Genomic DNA, 24,996 nt, shown 5'->3' with positions numbered 1-24,996 from the left:
ATCTTTAAGGGCCCTTCCAACCCAAACCATTCTATGATTCTATGATTTATTTATATATATATATACATACAGACCCAACGGCTTCCCAGCAACCAGGGCTGCATCCAACACCTTCCTGACACCATCCCCGCCCGGCGACACCCGCCCCTTCAAGCTCTCCGGGGCCGCCTCCCGCTCCGCCCCGCCGGGACGGGCCGCCGGGGCCCGTCCCCGGGGGTGGGCAGCCGGGCCGGGGCGGGGCAGCGACGGCGGCAGCGGCGGCGTGGGTCTCGGTGGCGGAGCAGGAGCAGGAGAAGGAGAAGAGCCGGAGCCGGGTGACCTTGGCAGGCGGATCCGGGCTGCGCCCGCCGCCGCTACCAGCGGCGAAGCTGGGTGGGGAGACGGCCGAGATGGTGGAGGACGGCAGCGGCGGCGGCGGCGAGGAGGAGGCGGAGGGGGAGAGCGGGGAGGTGCCGGCGGCCGCCGCCGTGCCCCCCCTGCAGCGCTGCAACGGCTTCCTGCCCGGCAAGGAGGCGGAGGGCGGCGGGCGGGCGGCCCCGGCGGGCGGCGTGGAGCGGGCGGCGGAGGCCGAGGCCATGCTGTCGGCGAGCGGCGGCCGGGTGGAGCTGCGGCTGTCGCGGCGGCGGCTGGCGGTGCTGGCCGTCTTCAGCTGCTACTCGCTGGTGAACGCTTTCCAGTGGATCCAGTACAGCATCCTCAGCAACGTCTTCGCCGGCTTCTACGGCGTCTCCTTCACGCAGATAGACTGGCTCTCCATGGTCTACATGGTGGCCTACGTGCCGCTGATCCTGCCCGCCACCTGGCTGCTGGACACCCGTGGCCTGCGCCTCACCGCCCTCCTGGGCGCCGGCCTCAACGGGCTGGGCGCCTGGCTCAAGTGTGGCAGCCTGGCCCCGGAGCGGTACCCCCTCACCCTGGCAGCCCAGTCCGTCTGCGCCGTCGCCCAGGTCTTCATCCTGGGGCTGCCCTCCCGCATCGCATCTGTCTGGTTCGGCCCCACCGAGGTCTCCACCGCCTGCGCTGTGGCTGTGCTGGGCAACCAGGTAGGGGCGGAGGGGGGCAAGGGAAGCTTTGGAGAAGTGAGCTTCCTTAGAGTTTGGCATGGCATTGGTTTAAAAATTAGTCGTTTAGGTGGGAAAAACCATCTTCTGAGAAATGGTTACGGGGCAGCGTTGGAGTGAGGAAAAGTGATGGAGTGGGGGCAAGCGCGGAGGTGATGTTTCGTCCCACCCTCCCCGGCCAGCCTTGCTTTGCAGGACCCTGGCTGTGTGGCAGTGTGTAGCAGCATGCACACTTCTGTCAGCTGCCTGGAGTACCTCAGTCGAGACCCTTTTCAGAAACTGTCCTGCTCCGCTTTCTCTTCCTCTTGCGTTTGGCATCTCATCTCTTGTGTTTGGCATCATTCATCTGACTGAACCCACCTCCACCTGGAGGGGGGGGGTGAAGTACCTGAACTTCCATGGAGAGCCCCAGTGCCAACATATATTAGTTCCTGTTTTCTAAAATATGGCCTCGAGTCACTAAGAGCCAGTAAGTCAATGCCCTGGTGACTCATGAAGTTTTCTGTAGCACTGTGATAGTTCACGTCACAGTGGGGAGCTGATAACTGAGTCACAGATTTCCTCGAGTTCCCTGGTCCTAGCCAGTTTGAGAGAGCTGGAACAGGCATATCTGAAGGCATGGGTGAAGATACGATGCTGATGGTTTTTTTTTTTCTTCCCATAGCCTTGTTCTCGCCCCTTGCCACTGTCCCTGCTTTTCTGTGGCAACAAAATGTTAAGATTCCCATCAACGTCACTGGTGCAGGCTGAGATCATAGGTACAGTTTGATTAAGGTAACGGGGGATTTGTGTTTCCTCATGTGAGTAATGATTTTATGTTTGCGCACTTTGGATTATTACAGCGGTAATATTAGCGTTACATATTTACAGTTAGGGTTGCTCATTAGCTCATACCTGGCTGTTTACAGTTTTCTCAATGCTTTTCCAAAACTATTCTTTTTTGCATTGAAGTCTTCCAGTGGACAAGTCAACTGTCCCTTTTGGACCCAAGACTTTCGGGGTTGTTGGTTGGTTGTTTAAGCAGTTGAGCAAAAATTTTGCATATGCGTTCCAGAATCAGCCTAAAGGTTTCTTTGGCAGCTAAATTTCCACTCTTCCTAACATGCACCAGTCCTCCCAGTAGCAAGGAGTTACGGGGGTTTCAGTTCTGCAGTATGATGCCAAGAATCCAGCTTGGAGTCTGAAACTGATGCTTTGCTCAGATGCTGAGAAGTGGTGCAGGACAGGAGCAGGGTGCAGGGACTGTGCAGATAGGAGCCATGAGAAAGATGGACAAGGAAAACGGGAGCAGAGGTGTGAACAAAATAAACCTTAGTTATTTCTGGAGCGTACTCACCTCCAGGAGCTAGGGCTGATCTTAGTGTGCCGACGTGCTCGATGGTCCTCTGCCAGGGAAACGGCTGTGAAATGCACTGACAAAGTGTGTTCCATATTCCTCTGGCAGTCCTGCCCAAAGGGTGATGGCTTATTCTGCAGTGATGCCTTACCCTGCTAGCTCAGAGCTGTATGCTATGTAGGTCTTAAGATCCCAGTCCCGCTTGTGACCCATGAAGACTGATACAGTGTCAAACAAGAGAATTCTCTGTTGTCAGTTTTTACTTTCTTAAAAAAAAAAAACCTCTCAAAAGCTTAACTGAAAGAGCAGTGAAATGACAAATCAGGCACTTGGAAGTTAGTAGTAATGTTGTCTGTATATCCCGATGCCGTTCACTTCTGCATATGCATTATGATACAGTAACACTGTACTTGTTTAATTGCACAAGGTGAACTATGTAACAGAATCGGGTTGCTACAAAGAACGGGGCTGTTAGTCATCCAGTTTCTTATCAGATACTATGCATAACTTCAGAGCTACAGCAAACAGGGCTGGGACCACAGGCAGGGGAAGGACAGAGTAGTTACCAAAAATCAAATTGCACCCGTTATCTCTTGAGATGCTGGTCATTTGCATTTGAAACACAAATCACTGGGAACACAGCGATGTACCTGTCAAGGGTTGTTAGGAGTGTCAGATTTCCACAACTATTTAACATCTTAAACTGGGTACACCAGACTCATTGGAGCTCTTGACCCTTCTGGCCTTAAACTCTCGAGATGTAAAACGTGAAAAATGATATCACTTGACGTTCTTGGAATATTGTGGGTACTGTATTGGCCCGCAATTGGAGGAGGAAAAAACATACCTTAAGGAAAAGAGTAACTGTGTTCTCAGTTCATGTTTGTAGGGTTCATATACTGAAGGGTGAGGATAAAAACAGACAAATTGTTCAGGTCAGCACTGGATACTGCGTAAGTCTGATGGTCTGTGAGGGGAGAAATAAAAGCAGCAAAAACCTCATCGGGCATATGCACAAAGGGCGCTTTGTAAGCACACTGGCACACCTTTAATTTGAGTACTTTCTGAGTGTTGGACTTGCTACTCTACAGTCTTTGGTGCTTTTTATTATTTTATTTTTTTACCTGAGATAGAGGGGATTTTTTAGTTAAAAAAAACCCAATAATTGTTTTAACACTTTAAAATGCAGTTTAGTTTTGGAGGATCATCAGAGATAAATTGGAGAGTAGTTAAAGACTGTTCCTCCTTCATGTTTTAAAATGCTTTATATATATACACCCCAAATTCAGTCCTTGTTTTTTGTCTCTTTTAATACAAAAACAGTTGCTGCATTGGAATTGACTCCACTACTACTTTATTTTGTGATTTTTCTTTATTCCCTTAGCAATAATTGCAGATGTACGTTTTGGGTTTGCTAATAAGGATCCTTCTTAATAAGGATGCTCCGTTTCTCTTGCTCTTCTCTGCTTCATCAGTTCTGCAATAAACCTGTCATGTCAGTCTTTGTTACTGTAGTGGCAGGGTCGTGACATCAAGTGGAGTGTTTTAATTGAGAAAAAGAGAAGAGCATTTCTACAAGAGTAGCTGGAGTCTTCTGTCATCTCTAGGCCTTCAGTTTCAGGATGACTGATAAAAATTCATTTGCATGCACAGTATTTTCCTGTGAAAGATTCTTCTGCAAGAAAAGCTTCCTTAATGCTAGGTGTTAAATGTACTGTATACTAGATGTAGTTTAATTTAGAAATGAAAAGGTTAAAACCTGAGTTATATAAGACCTGATGGTGAAATGTCATTGAGAGCAAATGGCTTAGAAGTATGACACTGAAGGAACACTTCCTTCATAGTTTTATTAATACTTACCATGATATAAATTCTGAAATCTACCTGGTAAGGCTTTTCACTTCTGTTAATTTTTATGTTCACAGGAAAATGATTTTTTGTTTTCTTTTCTTGCTTTACAGCTTGGCACTGCAATTGGCTTTTTGTTGCCACCTGTTTTGGTTCCAAATACACCTAATGATATCGATCTAATGGCACATAACATCAGCATCATGTTCTATGGAACAGCGATAGTGTCCACACTTTTGTTCTTCTTAACAGGAGTTGGTAAGTGTTCTGTTCCTGTAATTTAAATGGTGACCATAAGGAGTGTTTACAGCATCTCGCTTAAAGCATCTGACTTCGCTCAAAGTAGTTGGGGTTACGTTTTCTCCAGTTTACTTGTGTTCGCTTACCTGTTAGGCCAGGGTTAAGCGACAACCAGTTTACTGTATGTATGTCGTGCTTCACATGGGGTGACCTCTCTCAGAATATTTAGTTCACTTAGGCTTTTTGCTACAAGAACTATGCTGTGATATAATGTGAATTCTCTCTGTTAATCTTACAATTCAGATACAAAAGTCTAGACATATTGCAGATCAAGTCTGTCTTTGGCCATATGTTGGTAGCAATCAGATGTGACCAAATAATTAGCACATCCTTTGTGGCTGTGACTTGATTCTTCTATGAGAAAATCTAGAGTATTTTTTTCATGGAAATGTTGAAAGCCACAAGTTAATCTTCTGAAATTCATCAAATGGAAACCCTTCAAAAAGAAAAGGCATTAGTCTGGTAAAGATGGATCAAAATTGTTCCTTCTTCGTTTTCCCCAGTGTTTGAAGAAAAGCCTAAATACCCTCCTAGTCACTCTCAAGCAGTCCTGCGAACTACGCCTCCTGAGGATTATTCCTACAAGCAGTCGATAATAAACTTGTTCAAAAATATTCCATTTGTACTTTTGCTGATCAGTTACGGTAAGTGCTGCTGTCTGGCTGTAGTCTAGCAGAACAGTTAAAATGTGTGCCGAAAGCACATCGAGTTTTAGTTGTGGTGGTGTTTTTTTGTGGGGGAGGGAGCATCAAACTTTTACTTACTCAGGACCCAGTGCTGGAAAATCCAGCAGTATTCAAAATACCATTTGTAGCTCTGGTGAAGAGATTTTACCTGGCAGATAAAAGGTTTTGACTCTGATGTGGGTCTTAAATATCAGATTAACTCTTTAGGGTAGCAGGTCTGTGTGGCTACCCTGGAATGACTGAAGCTTTTCTTTTGGTACTGCAGGTATTATGACTGGGGCATTTTATTCTGTCTCCACGTTATTAAACCAGATGATAGTAACTCATTATGAGGTAAGTTTCTTGGATCTTCTTGTACTTTTTTTTTCTGTACGTTTGCAGAGGTGATGTTCATTATTGTGTAGGTGCTATGTGCACTCAGACGTTTGGTTTCCTTTATACCCTGCTACAGTTTGTTGCACCATACAGCTATGGGAGTCATAGGAATGTTTGTTTGCACTTATGACTACCAAGAGGTCTGAACTTGACTCTGAGTGGAAGCAAGTTATTAATGAGCACCATATAAATATTTGTTGAAAGGGAGAAGAAGTGAACGCTGGGAGAATTGGCTTGACACTGGTGGTGGCAGGAATGGTGGGTTCGATTATTTGTGGTTTGTGGCTGGATTACACTAAAACATACAAGTAAGTGTGGGTAGGCATGTATGGGGTTAGGGGTAGGAGAGCAGTGCCATTGCATTAGAAAAATACTGCAACGTAAGGGCTGAAGTGAACTGATGATAAAATGCAGTTCATCCCTGGTCTTGATGGAGACTAGTTTCTGAGGCTACAGCAAAAGCTTGAGACTCTGACTGGTTCTTGGCCAAAAGAGACAGGAGAATACAAAGATGCAAAGGGGTTTTCCATCTGCTCCTGTCTCTTCAGGAGTGTAAGGCTAACAAAGGAAGCACTGTATGGTCTACATACAGTGGCCAGGTGGCCCAGTGGGCTCCTTCTAGGAAAGTATAAAGGCTCCAAACCTGCTCTGCATTGTTTTGTAAAATGGACAGTTGATGGATTCTTCTTTTTTTTTTTTTTTTTTAATACTACTCCTGGTCTTATTAGTAAGCGTAACATTTGCTTTAATTCAGGGGATGACTGTGAAGCAGAACTCTGTTCTGGGGTAGGAGCTCCTGGGTCCATCACCCATGGTGTGGTGCCCCCCAGGAGTGAGCAGTGCCCTGCAGCGCTGCTTGCGGTGGAGTAGTTCTCCCTTGTGACTCCTAGTACGTTACGTGCAAGAGCTCTAGAAACCTAATGGATGTTAAAGCTGTAGATTGGCTTTGTTTCTGCATGTGTTTTGGCTTATAAATAAGTGATACATGCTTTAATATTTTGGATGACATCCCTTATTCCAGATTTAAAATAAATGGAACATTGTAATGAGATCTGTTTGACTTGCCTCTTAGGCTGACTTTTATTGCTAATAGTGTTCAATTTGGCTGCTCATGTATTGATGTATTGTATAACGGGCAGCGCTGCAGAATGGCCAAGAGGTACAACATAGCAGAGAACTAAAATAGTCTTAAGGTAATAGTATCTGCTGTGATTGTCCACTCTTTGAGAGTCTGAGTAAGTCTCTTTAGCCTTGAGTGAAGCAGCCGTATAAAGAAGGCAATAAAGAGCAGGAAGGAATATGTTCTCATTGCCTGATATGTTTCAGTCAGAATTACATGAAGCAAATTTTAGAGCTGTAGAATGACAGTTATTAGAGAGTAATTAATGTTTATATTACTCTTCCATGCTTCAGCAATGTGCTATGACCTTATGTTAATAATGTTAATTTTTTTTTTTTGGTTGGGTTGCAGGCAAACTACTTTGATTGTTTACATTCTCTCTTTCATTGGGTTGCTGGTATTTACTTTCACTCTGGACCTCGGATACCTTATAGTAGTGTTCGTGACTGGAGGAGTACTTGGGTGAGCAATTAAAGAGGACTAGAAGACTTATTGCAATAAGCAATATTTAACTGTTTTAACTAAATGATTCTACTGTGTATTCTAATATATGAATACATGTATTCATATACCATGCTCTCAACCTGTACCTATCGCTCACGGTACAGATAGGGTATACTAGAGTTTCATCTTCTGTTACATCAGAGTAAATCTAAAGTAACTAATTTTTCAGTGAATTTCATTTAATGTTTTCATGGACCTAACAGAAGTCTGTATGTGGTCAATTTGTTTGGTTCCAATTCAAAAAGCTGTCTGCTGTAGAGTTGAATCTTTCTGTTAACCAGTGGATAAGTGATTAGAGTTTAACTGAGCAAATCTAGGAAGACTGGCTTCTGTGCATTTTGATTAGCTGTATTTTGATAGCCCAAGCGACATGCTGGGTGCTTTGTTTGCTCAGAAGAGCATGAGCACTTCTCGTAGATACATAATCTAAAAGTCCCAAAAGGTGCTGAGGGAATAGTGCTGTATTCAGACATGGCAGTCGAGGTAGAGCCAGAAATGTCTTGAGAGTTTCCATTTAAAAACCAATCAACCAACTTCAACTGCATTAAGCTCCTACTCTTTCTGTCACCCGTCAGTCCTCTCAGCTTCTTCCACAGCAGCTTCTAGAAGACATTCCAGTGTCCAGCCTTGCTCCCTACTGATGGTCTCTTTTTGTCCTCCAGCATGGGTGTTTGGGCTGATCAAATGATGATGTTTGTGTATGCCTTTCATTTGGAATTAATTGGCTTCAATCATGGAGTGGTTTGTGGATGGGTCAGAGAAGGTTGTTTCATATGTATGGAGTGGAGTGAAGGTGGTTATGGGAAACAGGACAAATATGTTAAGGCATCTGTGTGCTAAAAAGAGAGATGTATGGCTAAAATTGTTGCATGAGGTAGGAGGGAATGAAATGGGCAAAGGAAGTATTGAATCATGTTAGGCCTTGAAAACAGACAGTTCAGAATACCAGCTAATTCGTAATACCATGTGTTTATGTTTGATTCTCTTAGCTGTCATAATAGATGAAGGCCACACCTGTCATCCTCTTACTCTCCTCTTCAACAGGTTCTTCATGACTGGCTATCTCCCACTTGGGTTTGAATTTGCTGTGGAAATTACGTACCCAGAGTCTGAAGGCACTTCTTCGGGTCTTCTTAATGCATCAGCACAGGTTATATAATTTTATTTCTTCAAGTGAAGTAATGTTCAGGAAGGCTGCTCGGCTCGAATTTAAGAAGGCTTTCTTAGACTCGGCTGCTAAGTCTCTGTTGTGTTGCTGTAGTCTTAATTTTTTTATTTGGGTTTCTATAAGATGTGACCTGAAACTTGGCAAGGTAAAGTGATGACTCTTTTCTATGTGATCCTAATGAAGTGACTTGTTTGTTTGTAGATATTTGGAATTGTCTTTACACTTGTTCAAGGAAAACTCACAACAGACTACAGTCCTCGTGCAGGAAACCTCTTTCTTTGTGCTTGGATTTTTGTGGGCATTATCTTAACAGGTAATTAATCAGAAATGTAAGTAATTGTTTCTCTTTAATGTAAAAATGTGGAAGTTTTTTTGAGATAGTGAATTTCTGGGTATTTTTTAGACACCTCAGATGTATAGGGTTTAAATATGTGGCTTCCTGCCTGGGCTGACAGAAATTATAAGTGCAGGGTTTGGGGTTTTTTTTGCTTTGTTTTTCACTTTAAATATTTGCTGTGCGCACACCCTTTGTTTTAAGGATGATGTTACTATTATATGGGCAGCCATCTGTCACTCATTTCTTGAGTCATGTCTTGAATTTGAGGCAGACATCTTATCTCCAGAGTAGGATAGGAAATGTAAACAAATACATAAATGGAGACAGCTTGCAGTGTTCCAAATGCAAGAAACTGCTGATGTATTCCTGAACTGTACCAATGACTTACACATGCTGATACTTACAAATGTGCTGAAAGTGCTAAAACCATCAAGCTTTGCTTTAAGAAGTACTCATGGTTTAGAGCTTTTATTGTAATTTTCTGTGTGTGCTTTGTGAGGAGCAAGTTCAAATTGTCAGTAAGTTCAAATCACAAAAGAGTGAACACAGGTATTTGGAATATGTATTGAAAGCAGCTTCCGTGTGCTTGCACTGTACAAACATTTCCCTTGAAATGTGTGTCGTTGCAAAGTTGTGAACCAGCTTTCTCTTTACTTTTTTGTTTCAGCCTTAATAAAATCAGATTTGCGAAGACACAATGTGAATTCAGGGATTATGAATTTGGATGTTAAAGCTGTAAGTGGTGGCTCTTTTACCATGTTTATATTACTGTCCTTGAATGCTTGGCTTCTATTGGCATAATAATATTAACAGCAAAAGAGTAATTGACAAAAACTTATAATGTGACTGTTTCCATGCTGTTTTGGAACTACAGAGCCACATGGGATGCTGCCCTTGGATATCTGTTTCTCCCCTTAGCTCCCATGAAAAAAACTAAAAGACCCGCTCTCAGATTTTCCTGAATTTAGGTGGTTAATATTAATCTCTGATTTTATTGCTTGAATCTTGCTTTTTTGTATTTGCAGGTAGCATTGTGAAGCCTTTTTGTGTATTGGGTTAGGAGGCTGTGCTATGGACTACGTATTTTATTTAAAATACCTGCAGCCCCTTTAAGTGAAGTCAGTGTCTGATGAACAGAAGCGATGCTGCAGTTTCTGTACTGTGGTGCGTGAAGAGCTGGGTCTGTTCTTCTGCTGAGCACCCTCTCAATTTGAATGAAGAGTGAGCATAGCACTTTCTGCTGTTCAGGAGGTCCCAAGACCATGTTTCAGCAGCTTTGTCAAATTATCACAGTTACTAGTAGAAATAAGGCTGTTATTGGAAACCTTTTTCAGTGCTTTGGGTTTTTTGATCATTTGGATCAAGATAATGAAACGGCATTTTGGAGTCAGGTATTGCAAGATCTTCTGTCATGCTTCTTTTTATGTGTAGGTGTCTTGCATATATAGCGGCTTTTGATGATCTGCTATCAGGTGCACACTGTTAGCATCTGCATAAGGTTCAGAAACTTCCAAGCTGGTGCTATATGAGCTAACTTGAACCTGAAACCTGTGCAGCTGTGTGTGCACAGTATGGCGCGCTGTGGGTTTACTAGCCTGGGTCGGGGCTATTTCAGCGGTGTACATGCTGACTATAGGCAGTGGTCCATGACTTGTCTGTTTTCTGTTGCCACCTTCTTAATTAGCCTAGATTGTTGTACAACTTCATTTATATTAGCCAGGATATAACAAAAGCCTGGAGTCCTCGCTCTGATATTACCATAAATAATTGAGAGCTGCCTGTGTAACTAAGGTACAATAGCACTTTGATACCAAACCTTGATCATCAAGATTCTAGTGTGTTTAAATGTAATGGAGAAAAAAACTGAAAGTTAATCTCCATGTGATAAATACCTATATGCAGTAAATATATACTTTAGAGTTACACTAAAAAACTCAGTTCTGTGTTTTTTGGTTTCGTTTTTTTTTTCATTACAAAGAGAAGGGAAAAATAGAGCTTTCTATAAATGCCTCATTTGGCTAATTAACTACATATACTATTGGAGTCTAACCTAATAATTACTCAAGAATACTGAGATTGGGAATAGCTTCTGCTGAATAACAGCTTAATTCCTGCTTTTTTTTTTTCCCTCCTCCAGGTACCAGTTGACAGTCCTGTAGAACCTGAAAGTACTACATTAAAAATTCAGTCAGCTTTATAAAGCTGAAAGAAGGTGACTTAGAAGCGCACAAATCTGGCTGGATACTGAACCATGTTAATTAGTGTAATCACTGGATTTGTGTGTATGAGTAGTAAAATGTGTTTGGTGATATTGGTGATAGTTGTGCGGTGGAAACTATGAAGATGCTCAGTTCATTTGCCCCAGATGCAAACAATTCACCTTTGTATGGAATATTTATTTTAACAGTTTTCAAGTTTTGCAGTTTCGTTAGTAAAGAACTGTGTGAATACTCTCCACATTAGGGAGACATGTACATTCAGGATGCATACTTGAAAAAATCTGGAAGTACAGTCGTCATGATCAGAAATATCTAATCTTCTTTCTTGTTCAGTCTTTGCTAGTGCATTTGAAAAGTCAGAGAGCAGGTAGCTGCACAGCTGGAGGATGTTCACAAGTTCCTTTTTTTAAAGTGTATTTGTATTTTTAATATAAGCCAACGGTTCCTTCTGGGAAACTGTCTATAGCACAATACTGAAAACAAGAGATGACTGCAAACGTGTGTGTGTCACACTGGCATCTGACATTTCTTTTGTCTTGAAACTTCTTAATATCAGAAGGCAGATAAGAGAAAACACTGTCTTATGGATTCACTGTAACATTTCTGGGGAGATTTAAAGAGTTTCCCACTAGATAAATTGAAAACATTTCTTATTAAATACAGTAAAAAGGAGGAGAAAGGCCTTTGATATCTCTACTGTGAAGTATTTATAGGCAATGGAACGCTACCACACAGGTTGCCTCCATGGAATATTTTGAGTGCTTTCTCAGTTAAAGTGAGAGGAGTACGTGTTTACAAAGAGCTGGTGCCTTTACTTTGTAAAGAAGATCCTTGCCTCATCTTGAGTTTAATCAGTGCTGCTGAAGAAATTCCATTTTGTGTGTTAAACATCCTCTGAATATTTGTGGGGTATCAGAAACTGTGTTCTATCCTTTTTGCATTTATTTCTCTGCATTGTGAGTTGTATCATTTGTCTTGTGAAATTTTTGTGCTCGTATAACTTAAATGATGTCTTTTGCAATTTGTTGAAAGCTGTAAGGATGTCTGAAAGGAAAATAGTGATGTTTCACTTTGATGAAATATTTGCTGTTTATATCATGCATCTTAGCTACAAAAGGAGCAGATTTTGTGAACATTCACCTTGTGTTATTTATCTGAATTTGGGATGTGGGTTTCTCACTGCAGTGCTTCTGAAAACGTTCTCCTTTACCTCATGCTCTTCTCAGTGACATCCATTGACAGGACAAGGGGCAATGGGTGCAAGCTGGAACACAGGAGGTTCCACTTAAATATGAGGAAAAACTTCTTTACGGTGAGGGTGACCGAACACTGGAACAGGCTGCCCAGAGAGGTTGTGGAGTCTCCTTCTCTGGAGACATTCAAAACCCGCCTGGACGCGTTCCTGTGTGATATGGTGTAGGTAATCCTGCTCCGGCAGGGGGATTGGACTAGATGATCTTTCGAGGTCCCTTCCAATCCCTAACATTCTGTGATTCTGTGATCTACACACCTACAGAACTGATAGCACTACAATAATACTGAGGCCCAACTATTACAGAAAAAGTCAGACCTGAGTTAGCAGGCTTTTTGCAAACATTTAAGCTTTAGCAGCCTTTAAGTTGAGTGTGCAGGTTCAGTAGCATCAATGATGCCATCTCTTTGAGTTCTCACAGATGTAGTGCCATCCAGAAGGTGGAATCCTTCTGGATGTGGAAGTTTTCCACGGATTGTTATGATTGGGTATGGGGAACTTTTTAACTCCAAGATAGTCTTTCAGTATGATAAGTATTGTTAAATGCTTTTCTTTTTCTTGTTTCACTGTAGATTTAGAGAATCCTTTTATATAAAAAGGACCCTGTAAACTTAGCTTTCTAAACTTAGCCTCTAAACTTGATGATCTTGATTTAACATTTTGTATTATAAATGCTTCAGACGTGGGAAGACTGAATGGCAATATACATACCAGAATAAGTCAGGCATGCCTGGAACACTCGCCTTTCCAAAAAGGGTCCACGTCTCTGCCAGGTTCAGTGCTAGAGAGAAAATGAGCACACCTTGCTGCTCCTGGAGAGGTGAATTCTACAAGAAGAGTCCTCTGGTGAGGTGGCTAAATATGGGAAAAGTAACTCATACATATTCAAAACGGCAGGCAAGTGTATAGGAGTGAAAGTAGAGATGCTTTCATTATGTCAGTTCTTTACGTTTAATGACTTACTGCGATATAAGCTGCACCATCAAGGGATGGACACGTTTTCAGCCTGAGTGAGCAAAGTGAAAGTTCCTGCCTTTTGATATCTCTGGGTGGCTTTTCCCTTTGGAACAATGATAATAATGTGTGCCAAAAAATATACGTTTTTCCGCAAGGTACAGATTCAGTAAGTATTTATGTTCATGGCCCGTGGTTGCTTTGTACTTCTGCTGTTGCAAAATCTTAACAAGGTAATATCTTTGCAGTTTTGAGGAATTGTTTTCAAATGTCCAATAGAAAGTATTTGGCGGCATCCGGAATGCTTTCTGAAATGTCCAGTACACACTGTTCAAATTCAAAGTTTGAGCTTTTTTCTTCCTTTTTTTAAAATTTTATTTTTTAATTCCTTTCCTCACTGCTAGTTTCCAGTTTCTTTAGTTATTTTCAGCTGATTATTGAAAAAATATTCTAGCCCTTCTAGCTCCTTGTGTTTTTATCTTCTGCCAAATTACTTGTCTACCCTCTGAAAAGGTCTAAGCAAGATTTTGGCATGCTGGAAACCCTGCTGGGTCCTCGAAAAGAAAATATTCCTAATAGTGAAGGCTTGATTACATCCTGGATTTAATACTTCTCCTCTAAAAGGAGCCTGAAAATTGGAAACCTGTGAGCTATTTCCAGGCAATGATAAAGTATTTAAATAAAAGGCTCAGCAGCAAAATAAAGAGCAAATAAAGAACAAACCAATATTTTATGCAATACTTTATAATCTGTCTGTCAAGAAACTGAGGTTCTAGCTCATGGCAGAAATAAATTTGGAGTAGTTGGGGCTTTAGTTTTTTTACTTTCTTTTTTTTTTTTTTAAACAAACAATATCCACCCAATCAGACATCCAGCTGGAACTGGAAATAGGGTTTCTGACTCTCTTAGCCTTGAGATTCTGGCTCAGCCCTCCAATAAGAGTAGAGGTAGGGTTAAAAATTGTAACTGCTTCAAGAGGCAATTGTTTAATGAATGGAATTACATGTGCTATGAGAAGATGGAGTGGGAAACCAAATGAGGAGAGGCATCCCAATCCCACGCATCAGCTTTTGCTTTTCAATATGCTTTTAAGTGCTTCAAAAGAACTCTAGAGGATGCAAGAGAACTCATGTAATGGTGAGTGTAAGCAAGGGGGCTGCCCCCAAGTTCCCAGGGGCCCACCAGAGTGTGTAATTGCTAACTTTCAGCTACAAGATTCAGAGATTAGCCTTTAAAATAATTCTTTCTTTATTTCTTCCAGACCATGTTAAACTTTTGCTAACTTCAGTGGGAGAGACCCAGAAAACATAAACCCATTTTTATTTAGGATTCCTAACATGGTGAAAATATCAGACCTGTAAGGCATAGTCTGGAATTGCTGCAATTGGGAGCTTTCTTCTTCAGCTTGGTAGATAAGTCCTTCAGAGCATTTATTTTCTAAATGAGTGCTTGTCTTTAATAGCATCTATCTCTGTTGCTGAATGCTCATGTTTTGTGAGGAAGAAAGAACAAGGGAAGAAGTGGGAAGAATACATATGAATAATTTCAGGTTAATAGGGCTTTCCTAACTTCATCCTCTTGGTCATCTCTTTTGTTCAAGACAGTCTGGTGTTTCAGAAACAATCACTGGAATGTGGAATTAGAGCTGCCAGCCCATGTTGCTTAATGAGAAAATGCTTTTTGAGAAATCTTTGGACTATCTTGTGCATCTACAACCAAGTGAAAAGGGTTAAGCTATAAGCATTTATTGCTTTCATTTTCCATTCTGTGAACTCATGAGTTTTCCTCTGTGAATGGGAATGTGTGACCTTTTCAGTTGCTGTCTTTCAATATGTGTACGTACCACCTTCTTAAGTGTTATAGGCTACTAATGATTCATAGACCACAAGCTATGTTATTGTATCCCATGTGATTTCCCCACCGCCACCATTCGGTCTGAAGTCTGTGAAGAGGGAGAAGTGATCTTAATGCATGAAGTAGAATGAATTAAGCAAAAAATATTCCTAACAGAAATATATTTCCATGTAAGACCCATGTTATTTACTGCTCATGTCTTTGTTCTCATAAAGATAGCAAATATTTTTGCTGTTATATTTTGGTTTTGTTAGTGTTCCATTCTTTCTTTCAAGAGAAAATTAAAAATTCCTTATTGATATTCTCTGATAGCAATATTGTACGTATGTGTATATGTGGGTGCATCATTCCTTACCATTATATGTTACTAATAAAGTGTATAATGTGTAACTTGATTGGAGCCAAGATTACCACTTTTAACAGCTGCTGATACAGCTGCTGGTCTAAAAATGATTCATTTTTTCCCTTAGAAGCTGCCATTTAATGTAGACAAATTTTATAAGTGAATGATATACTGTGTCATTAATAAACATGCATGCACACGTATATGCAGAGTGTATGTATGCAGGGTATATAAATATATTCTACAGAAGAGTATTGGCTTACAGAGACATTTTCTCAGGGCATGGAATTAAAGTATTAGCATCAGTAGTTGAGTTGCACTGCTCTAGCACAGTGAATTCTCTTCCTTTGCTTTGGAAAAGGTCCGTGAGGAAAAGAAAGTGCAGTTAACCCCTAAAGCAGAGCAATCCAAAGGCAGCTTCTTAAGGGTAGTGCAAATATTATTTTAATAAAGCACCCAGCTGTAGAGAGATTATCTGGGAGATAGGGCAGAATAATTTCTTAGAGAGGATAGAGTGAGACATTACATTCAGTTATGGCTCAACTTCTGTTTCTAAAACTGGAGTTGTCTTCAGTGGGAGCACAGCAGGACCCTTGTGAACACTCCACAAGTGTTCTGTCACTTACCCTCAGGCGTTTAGCCCAGCACATCAGCTGTGAGCCAGGTAAGTTTGAGGAACCTGCTTCAAAGAAAGTAGAGTCACTGTAAAAAAATGATTTTGTTTGGTTTTTTTATCTCCCTTCTCCACAAAACTTGGATTATCTCTGAGCTATTTTTATTCAAGAGATTCTTCACAGAAGGAGGCTGCAGGTGCTGCAGAGCACAGGAAACAAAAGCCTTTTGTCATATAACAACGCTAACATCCAGTTCAACAGTGGGTTGAACTTTCAGATGGGCTTTTCATTTTACAACCAGGACTATAGAGTTGTATTCCTCTTATAGTATCTCTGTGAAAGCTGCAGGCTATATCCCCATTTAGCATTGCAATTTAAACATTTCCACAGCTGGGAAGAAACAATCACAGAAAATTATTATTGCCTTAAAGTTAATTTTTTTTGGCAGATGCTCAGTCTTTCTTGAAAGAAAATACCAGAAACCTCTCATCAGGTAAGTGGGAGATGTGAAGCCATCCTGACTATGGTTAGCCAGATGACTGTTTCTATAGTTGGGAGGAGGCCCTATGTATCCAAAGCTAACAAGTGTTAGCCCTTCCAGAAAGTGATGTGGTTTGCGGACGGATAAAATAGGCAGGTGCCTAACAGTCCAGCTGCTTCCTAGGCTGGAAAGGTTTCTTAGAAGCCTGTTGGATTTCCTCCTGGCTGTGCTTCACAATGAGCTGACCTTACCTGACCATGTTCTAAATCAGTATTTATATCTTCAATTAAACAACAACTTTCAGAAGACAAAACAATAATATCCTGAACTTTGTAGAAAGGACTTCAGCAGGCATATCACAGTAAAAAAAAAAAAGGCTAATTACTGGCAATGGTTTGGCATAGTTACTGACTTGTGAGTAACTATATATATGTATTTGTGAGTAACTGGCTAATGCCTGCTTAATATCAGGTGTGGTCAAAATTCAGCCTCTAGGATGCTGATTTCCAGTGTTTTCTCCATGAACTGCTTCTGCTTGTAAAAATGCTTGGGCCATTTAAAAAGTTTGTAAATAATACCTGAAGAGCATTGTCAGCATTGTGGCCTTGCGTTACCAGTACTGGAAACAGACACAAGACCCTACAAAAGCTATAAACTCTGTGCAGATGGAAAACTATCGTGAAAAAAATACTTTTTAAAAAATATCTGGTTAAAGATGCTTCATGTGAGTCCAGAAGTGCTGTCACTGTGGCTGTAGCTCTGCAGGTCAGAGTTCGTGAGCTTTGTAGATGAGGCAGTGAACATGCATCCTACTGAGCCGATTTTGGAAAACAGGAAGGTGTAATTAGAAGCCACATTTTCCATGCCTAGGTGACTTTGGTTTATGATGTCTGTTTTATCACTGTAATGGTGATTTCTTACTGATTTGTCTCTTTATATTTTACCTGTACTTGTGTGTGCATCCTGAAAAAATATCTTGTAAAAGCCATGTGAAAAAGAGTCTTGGATGAGACTCAGTTACTGAGTAAAATATCATTGGCATTATTGGACACAGCAGCTGGAAAGAGATGCTTTGCCTGAGTAAGAAGAGTAAACCTACTGAGAGAGAATGGGACCTCTGGATGATAGTTTAGTTCTCTATCTAGGTGTTCCTTAATAGAGAAATTGGCTTTTACCTTAGAAAATTATTTTGAAAGTTTTTTCTTCAACTGATTTGTAGAAGCAAAACTGAACTTTTATTTTCATAATCACGCGTCTGCTTGGCTTTCAAAAGTTAGGTAGAGAACTACTAAACCCAAGTTCTTGGTGAGCAGCGTGGCTTAGGGACGTCAGGGGCTAACCCTGGTTCTTAGAGCACTGTGAAAGTTGCTGGGAAAAATCCCAGGGAAGTATTCAAGGCTTCAGAAGTTTTCCTAGTCTGTGCTAGGCTGAACCAGAAACTTAGCAATTTCTTTTTTCAGAATGGGGCAGCCCTGAGGTTTCTCAGATGCTGATCACTAGTTTGGATAAGGTAGGAGAGGGATTGCAGATTAGTGTAAAGTTAGTTATTCTTTTAGAAATTAAGTTGTCCAGCCTGCTGCCAAGGGAAAAAGAAATTAAAATACAACAGTGCAGTTCCTAAGCCTGTGCATACTGTTTTCTCATTAATTCCAGGAAGGTAACTTAATTTCTTCAGAATAATTCATCAGCTAATTCTGAACAACTCTACAGGCATTAGACAAAACTTACATCCTGTGCTGAATGAAGAGGCATTGTCCTGCTAGGGTGAGAATGACTCACCCCTGGATGATTAACTGGCTCCCCAGGACTTGGATTTGTGTATCTTCTGCTCCCAGAGAACAACTGAAATTCACTTAGGGGCCTAATGCTAAAAGCCTGAAGTTCACTTAGAGGCTAATGCCTAAAGCCTAGAAATCCCATGATTTCTAAACTTGTCACTGCTCCACAGAAACTTCAAAAGGGTAGAGGAGCCCTCAAAGGCTCAGAAGCTTGACATAGTTACCCAAACCAGACTGTTGCCAGGGGTGATATGGAGGTCCATCAGTTTTGGGGGAGCAGAGCACCCCATGCTCGGTGTGATTTTCCTCTGAACTACTCCGTCTGCTCAGGCTTGAGCTTTAAGAATCTCATGAGGGTTGAAATGTCTGTGTGCATGAAGAGGACAGAGAACATTATGGAGCCTCCTTGAAGTCTGCAGCTTGTGTGATCGCACTTACAACGTTCCTGGTTTTGATTCCAAAGTTGGAAAATGCTCTCTAGGCGTCTTGAGTTTGTTAGTTACCTCTGAAAATGAATATCATTCATGTGATGCCAAATAATGAAGGTGACTGAAAAAAAAACCCGTTTTGCTCCAGGTGACTATAGTTCCTTTAAGTGCTTTAAGTTTTTAAAATGACCACAATATTTGAACTTTACTCTCACCTTCAGGCACTTCTGCAGTGTTTTGACTACTGTTCAATTGTTCTCAAGACAGGAAGAATCTTAATCTGCAGAGCACTACCTTCCAGGGATGCTTGAAGCGATGCTTCAGATCAAAAACTGCTTGATGAAATCATCAGTGTCGTGATAATATCTTCTTGTACCATGGCATTGAGAACAGTGTATCACTCATTTCTCTCTGCAGGTTTCACACAGGACCTAAATTCAAGGGCTTGTGGTTTCTGGGCTTGTGACATGTTCTACTGCTTAACTTAAAAACTTTTTCAGTCTACTTTCAAGTACTGCCTGGAAAGACAATGCACTTGAGGAACTTTAATACATAAGGACAACGTTTGTTCAGAGCATTTCCTAGCCAGCATCATACTATTCCTAGAGGGCACAGGGTATCCCATAACAGAACTATATTGCTTAATTGGTTTCTAAATGGCACCAACAATTGTGCTTTTAATCTTAAGCAGGCAAGGGTTTTATTGCAGTACACTCCTCTCCCTGTGCAGGCGGGGATGACTCAGGTGCTCACTTGGCAGTGGAGGTAAGTCCTGACTCTCACCTTTGGTGCCACCACTGGCAGCTCCCCTGTGACAAGGGCTGCAGGTGCTGATGATTGCTGAAAAGAGATCTTGTTTCTAGTAGCAGGTTTTTTTTTTAGCCACTGCCTTTCTTTACTACCTGTACTTTTATTATGCAGTTCTCCTGGAAAAAAATTATTGTGCTGGGTAGTTTACCCTCTGACTAAAGGTTAAAGAAGAAGTAATCAGTCCAAAAAAGGTGGATTGCTGGAGATTTATGGAGTGTTACATTAGCGTTTCCTTGTTTTTATAAGCAGAGCTTGCTGCAGAGACCAAATCATGTGATATGCCAGCAAGTAAGACCTTCACTGCAAACTGTATTGACGTAATTATTTTCCCAAGCTACAGCAATATTTGAGACTGAAACTTTGGAACAAGACAGAAAGAGTAAGAGAGGCTAATAGGAACTCTGATGTTGTACCACTCAGAAACAACAGTTTTATCTGTACCTGATGCTATCAGTTGTAGATCGGAGTGAGGTGACCATAATAAGTACGGAAGAGGAAGGGCTATTTCACTGCCAGCAAAAGCTCAGGCAAAGTAGGACATGCTGACCTGCAATGGGGGTGGAAAGAGAAAGCTTGCAAACCAGTTTTGGGGGAGGCCTGATTTATAGGCTTTTCCTGACATTGTTTTTTTTAATGCTGGAAATCTTGCCTGTTGGATTAGGCTGAGATGATCAGGAGCCTAGTTAAACAATCTAATCTAAAATAAACACTGTAATGATTTGCTGCAGTAGAATTACTGCAGGAGGTCCTGGACTTGCTCAGGCAGAAATCAAAAGATATTGCTGATGTTCTTCACTGCTAAAGCCAAAGAAGCTGATGACTGTTTTTCCAGAAAGGGCTACCTTGGGGAAAGCTCCAAGGAAGCACACCCTCAAGCATTCATTTTATAGCTTGCTTTTTTTTTTTTTGTAAGTCTGCTTTACATATTTATTTTCCCAATGATCACATTGATGAATACATAAAGTTATTGTTTGTAGTGGTTACGCAAATCACTCCTGCAAGCTTCCATCAACAGCCATTCACATATTCCCATGGTTACATCCTTATCACAGTTTAACCTTGTATTTTATTACTAAACAAATCCCATTCCAGCATAACTTCCAGTTTAGGAAAAAGCCACAAACAAACAAATTTTATTTTCTTTTTCAATGATCAAACGAGGTTACTGGTCTTTTCAGGAAATGGGCTGATGTTTGCATAGCAATAATGCAATTCACTTACGGCAGGCAAACTTTCTTTCTCGACCTGTGTTTTCCTGCTTCCCTTCTGCAAAGCTGAAGCACCTTTGTAGGATTAACCTTTCTGGACTGCTGCTGCTTTTCTGGACATACGGTGGTTCCTAAATTCAGAAAAGGCCATTAAGATCACTTGGCCTGGCTTTAGCAGAACAGTGTACCCAACCTGAGGACACTTGTAAGGTACCCAGGCTTCAGGCTTTTGCACTGACCACTGCCAGACGGAGGTACTGGGCATATTTCCTGCTCCACCAGTAACCAACCTGCCTCTTGTATGCTCAGTGCTGGTACAGGAACCTTCAGTGAGTGCGGAGCACCTAGTGTCCACTTTTGCTGACCTGGATAACAGCACAGGTCCAGATCTGCCATGCTGCCACCGATTTGCATCTATCTGATGGAAGGAAAGGGGAAAAGATAAACTGTCAAACTTCTGCTCAGGTGCTGTAAGAACCATTCCTTGGCTATTGCTTCCCAGCCCCCCCTTTGATGGCAGCAGATTGGAGCACCCCTTCTTGCAGAAAACCAAAGCTCAGCTGTTCTTAGTGGGGCTGGAACAATGTGACTGGTGTCTCCTGCCCCAGCCACGTGGGCTGCTGGGCCAGCTCCCCGCTGCCTGCCTGGAGAGGCACCAAAGCAAATGCACAGGGAGCAGCTTTGTGGCATGGCTGTGGCACTGAGAAGGGCGCTGCTGTGGGCTGGCACCAGTGGAACCACCACACGGCCTGGGCCGGAGGGGTCGCGAGGCCAGGCTGCAGAGGCAGGGATGGCCGGGCAGGGCAGGGGCAATCTGCCAACCAGCCTATCTTTTGCTGTGGTGCTACTGCCGGTCTTATTCCACCTCTGGGTTTGATGCTTCACTTGTGTGCCCTGGCAGCACAGAGCAGCATTCCTCTTCATGGTGAGGCATATTTAACACAGGTCTGTTGATAGCTGAGTTGGGGCAAGGCCTTACTAAGATCTTACTAAATACTGGAGCTGTGTGGGCAGAGGATCTGCAGAGCAGGAAACCACTGAATTTCAAAGCAGCGAAGCAGGAGCATGGGCAGTGCATGAGACCTCACAGGCACTCATCACACTGGTGGGCCATTCCCCAGCAAAGTGCCATGGTTTAAAGCTGGGCTGGCTATTAAACTATTAACCCTCCACCCGCCCCAGAAGGGAAAGGGAAAAGGGAGAGAGACTTATGGGTTGGAAAGTTAAAACAGTTTTAATGAACTATAATAATGAAAAAGAGAATAATAATGGAAATAATTAAATATATACAAATATATACAAAACCAAGATCGAGCTCCCCTGATGTCGGCCACGTCACCACCGGCACTGCAGGGCAGGCTCCGGGAAGGCCCAGGCTGGGCCCAGCGACGGACGGGAACTGGATTCAGGGATGCCCATATTGAGGGCAGCAGGAAAACGGACAGAGTCCTCTTCAGATGCCGGCCATAGCAGAAGGGGCTAGAAGAAGGGGCAAGACCCTCGTGATCCCCCCGCTTTATACTGAGAATGACATGTATGGGTTGGAATACCTTCGTTGGCCAATTTTGGGTCACCTGTCCTGTCCAATCCTCCCTGCAGGTGTGACCCTCCTGCAGCTCTTCACTCGTAAGCAGTGAGGAATTTAGCAGTGACCTTGGTTCCTCTAGGAATAAGTACAGCAAGAGTGTTTCTGCATAACTTCCCTCCTGGTACCTCAGTGATAACTATAAACTTTGAGCGTTATCAGCCCTAGAAGCAGACACTGTCTGCAAAACATGCAGTTAGTTTCAGAAAGTGCCGTTGCTTAGAAGAGACTTAGCTGAAAGTAAAAACCACTGAAAGGAAAATTGGCCTGGTTTAGGCCAAACCAGGACACAAAGCCAGCAGGTCCTTCTCTATCTGGCCGCAGCTCCCTGCCCTGAGGTGGGGTTGGGCTAGAGCCACTGGCCAGGGGAGCCTTATCCTGCTTGCTCCTAGCACCTGCGCCAAGCCAGCGAGAAGGGCTGAATGGAAACAATGGTTTTCCCAGGCACTGTTTTCCACAGCATCCTCGCAGCTAAACTGAGGAAGTGTGGTCTGGATGATCGGGTAGTGAGGTGGATTGTGAACTGGCTGAAGGAAAGAAGCCAGAGAGTGGTGGTCAATGGGACAGAGTCCAGTTGGAGGCCTGTGTCTAGCGGAGTCCCTCAAGGGTCGGTACTGGGACCAGTACTATTCAATATATTCATTAATGACTTGGATGAGGGAATAGAGTGCACTGTCAGCAAGTTCGCTGATGACACAAAACTGGGAGGAGTGGCTGACACACCGGAAGGCTGCACAGCCATTCAGAGAGACCTGGACAGGCTGGAGAGTTGGGTGGGGAGAAATTTAATGAAATATAATAAGGGCAAGTGTAGAGTCCTGCATCTGGGCAAGAACAACCCCATGTACCAGTACAAGTTGGGGGCAGACCTGTTGGAGACCAGCGTAGGGGAAAGGGACCTGGGGGTCCTAGTGGACAACAGGATGACCATGAGCCAGCAGTGTGCCCTTGTGGCCAAGAAGGCCAATGGCATCCTGGGGTGTATTAGAAGGGGTGTGGTTAGCAGGTCGAGAGAGGTTCTCCTCCCCCTCTACTCTGCCCTGGTGAGGCCGCATCTGGAGTATTGTGTCCAGTTCTGGGCCCCTCAGTTCAAGAAGGACAGGGAACTGCTAGAGAGAGTCCAGCGCAGAGCCACGAAGATGATTAAGGGAGTGGAACATCTCCCTTATGAGGAGGGGCTGAGGGAGCTGGGTCTCTTTAGCTTAGAGAAGAGGAGACTGAGGGGTGACTTCATTAATGTTTATAAATATGTAAAGGGCAAGTGTCATGAGGATGGAGCCAGGCTTTTCTCAGTGACATCCCTTGACAGGACAAGGGGCAATGGGTGCAAGCTGGAACACAGGAGGTTCCACAGAAATATGAGGAAAAACTTCTTTACGGTGAGGGTGACCGAACACTGGAACAGGCTGCCCAGACAGGTTGTGGAGTCTCCTTCTCTGGAGACATTCAAAACCCGCCTGGACGCGTTCCTGTGTGATATGGTGTAGGTAATCCTGCTCCGGCAGGGGGATTGGACTAGATGATCTTTCGAGGTCCCTTCCAATCCCTAACATTCTGTGATTCTGTGATTCTGTGAAATAAGCCCAAATAAATGGATAAATTACCTGCCTCTGTGCATGTGGAATATCACAGGGCAGTGAGGGTTTGCTATGCAGCAGGGCTGAATTCGTCACTGTGTGCAGGAAGGTGCTTGCTGGGGAAGGGGCTAGTGGGACTCCTTGGGTGGGTGCGGAGGTGATGCTTTTGGAGAAGAAATCTTCTTGGAAAAAGTGCTGATGCTGATATCACCTTGCTGCCGTGGTACAATTAAGAGGTATTAATTTTCCCGCAGTTGGTTGTGTAATTGTGCTGCAGGGCCTTTTGAATGCTGCATTTAAATGAGTCTGCAATTGGAAATAATGAAGGTTAAAACCCTCTTACATGATTTTATGATCAAATAAGCTCCTTTCACCTGGAAAGCAGCTGTGGTAGCAACAAGCGCTTCACTACGAACAAGACCGTAGATTGGAGGTGTTATTCAGAGCTAGCTTTAGAAAGGTACTTCCATGCAAAGTGATGGGATTTCAAAATTAAAAGAGACTGTCACTGGAGCAGAGGCTGGGCAGCAGCCTGGGTGCGAGGGGAAGGGCAGCACCGGCAGGGTGGAGGAAGAGCTCTGAACAGAGTGGGGAACAAGGCGGCTCTGCTGAGAGTTACAATAGCAAAATTAGGTGGTCCCACAAGGTGAAAGCCATGGGATGCTGGGGGGATGCGGGGGGGCATGCTGCATATCCCACCCTGCTCTTACTCATCTTGAATGGCTGTTCATAACTAACATCAGTGAGGGCTTGGGCTAAACCAAGGCAGCATTATTCTATTTTTACTCTTAATTTGTAGCTGAGAAGAGGGTAACTAAGGCTTTCCCTTAGCTGTAGAGATTTGGGGACTCTGCTTTTATCCCCTTAAGCTGTTGTTTTAAAGTTGCCGTTAGCTTCAGGACCTCGGCTAAATTCTGCCCTGCCTGTCCAGCCCACAGCTGGCCTTGGACACACTGGGTGGCCTCTGGGAGTTCAACTTGTCTCTCTTCAGCCTGAGCATCAAGGAGGAGCTGGTAAGATTTTTTTTCTTTTGGTCCTGATCAGAGGGAGTCTGGGTGCTGCAAAGGGCTGCTACGGACAGGGCTATGGTGTCCCAACCTTGCTGTGCCCCTTACCTGTCTGTCCAGGGAGAGTCCTTTCCTCTGGCATGGACCATGC

General features: G+C 43.0%; 1 protein-coding gene across 1 annotated transcript; it reads left to right on the top strand.

Annotated features, from left to right (window-relative positions):
- Window positions 1–256: 256 nt before the first annotated feature.
- On the top strand, window positions 257–15,485 carry FLVCR1 (FLVCR choline and heme transporter 1). The gene is made up of 10 exons (XM_068398295.1): window positions 257–1,043; window positions 4,359–4,503; window positions 5,049–5,189; window positions 5,497–5,564; window positions 5,811–5,914; window positions 7,078–7,188; window positions 8,275–8,380; window positions 8,600–8,711; window positions 9,403–9,470; window positions 10,873–15,485. Exons 1-10 carry the CDS (start codon window positions 390–392, stop codon window positions 10,933–10,935), a joined length of 1,572 nt encoding a protein of 523 aa, XP_068254396.1. The 5' UTR covers window positions 257–389; the 3' UTR covers window positions 10,936–15,485.
- Window positions 15,486–24,996: the final 9,511 nt, after the last annotated feature.

This window comes from Nyctibius grandis, chromosome 1, assembly GCF_013368605.1.
Source record: "Nyctibius grandis isolate bNycGra1 chromosome 1, bNycGra1.pri, whole genome shotgun sequence".
Taxonomy (NCBI): Eukaryota; Metazoa; Chordata; class Aves; order Nyctibiiformes; family Nyctibiidae; genus Nyctibius; species Nyctibius grandis.
This window is presented reverse-complemented; position numbering and strand designations above follow the sequence as displayed.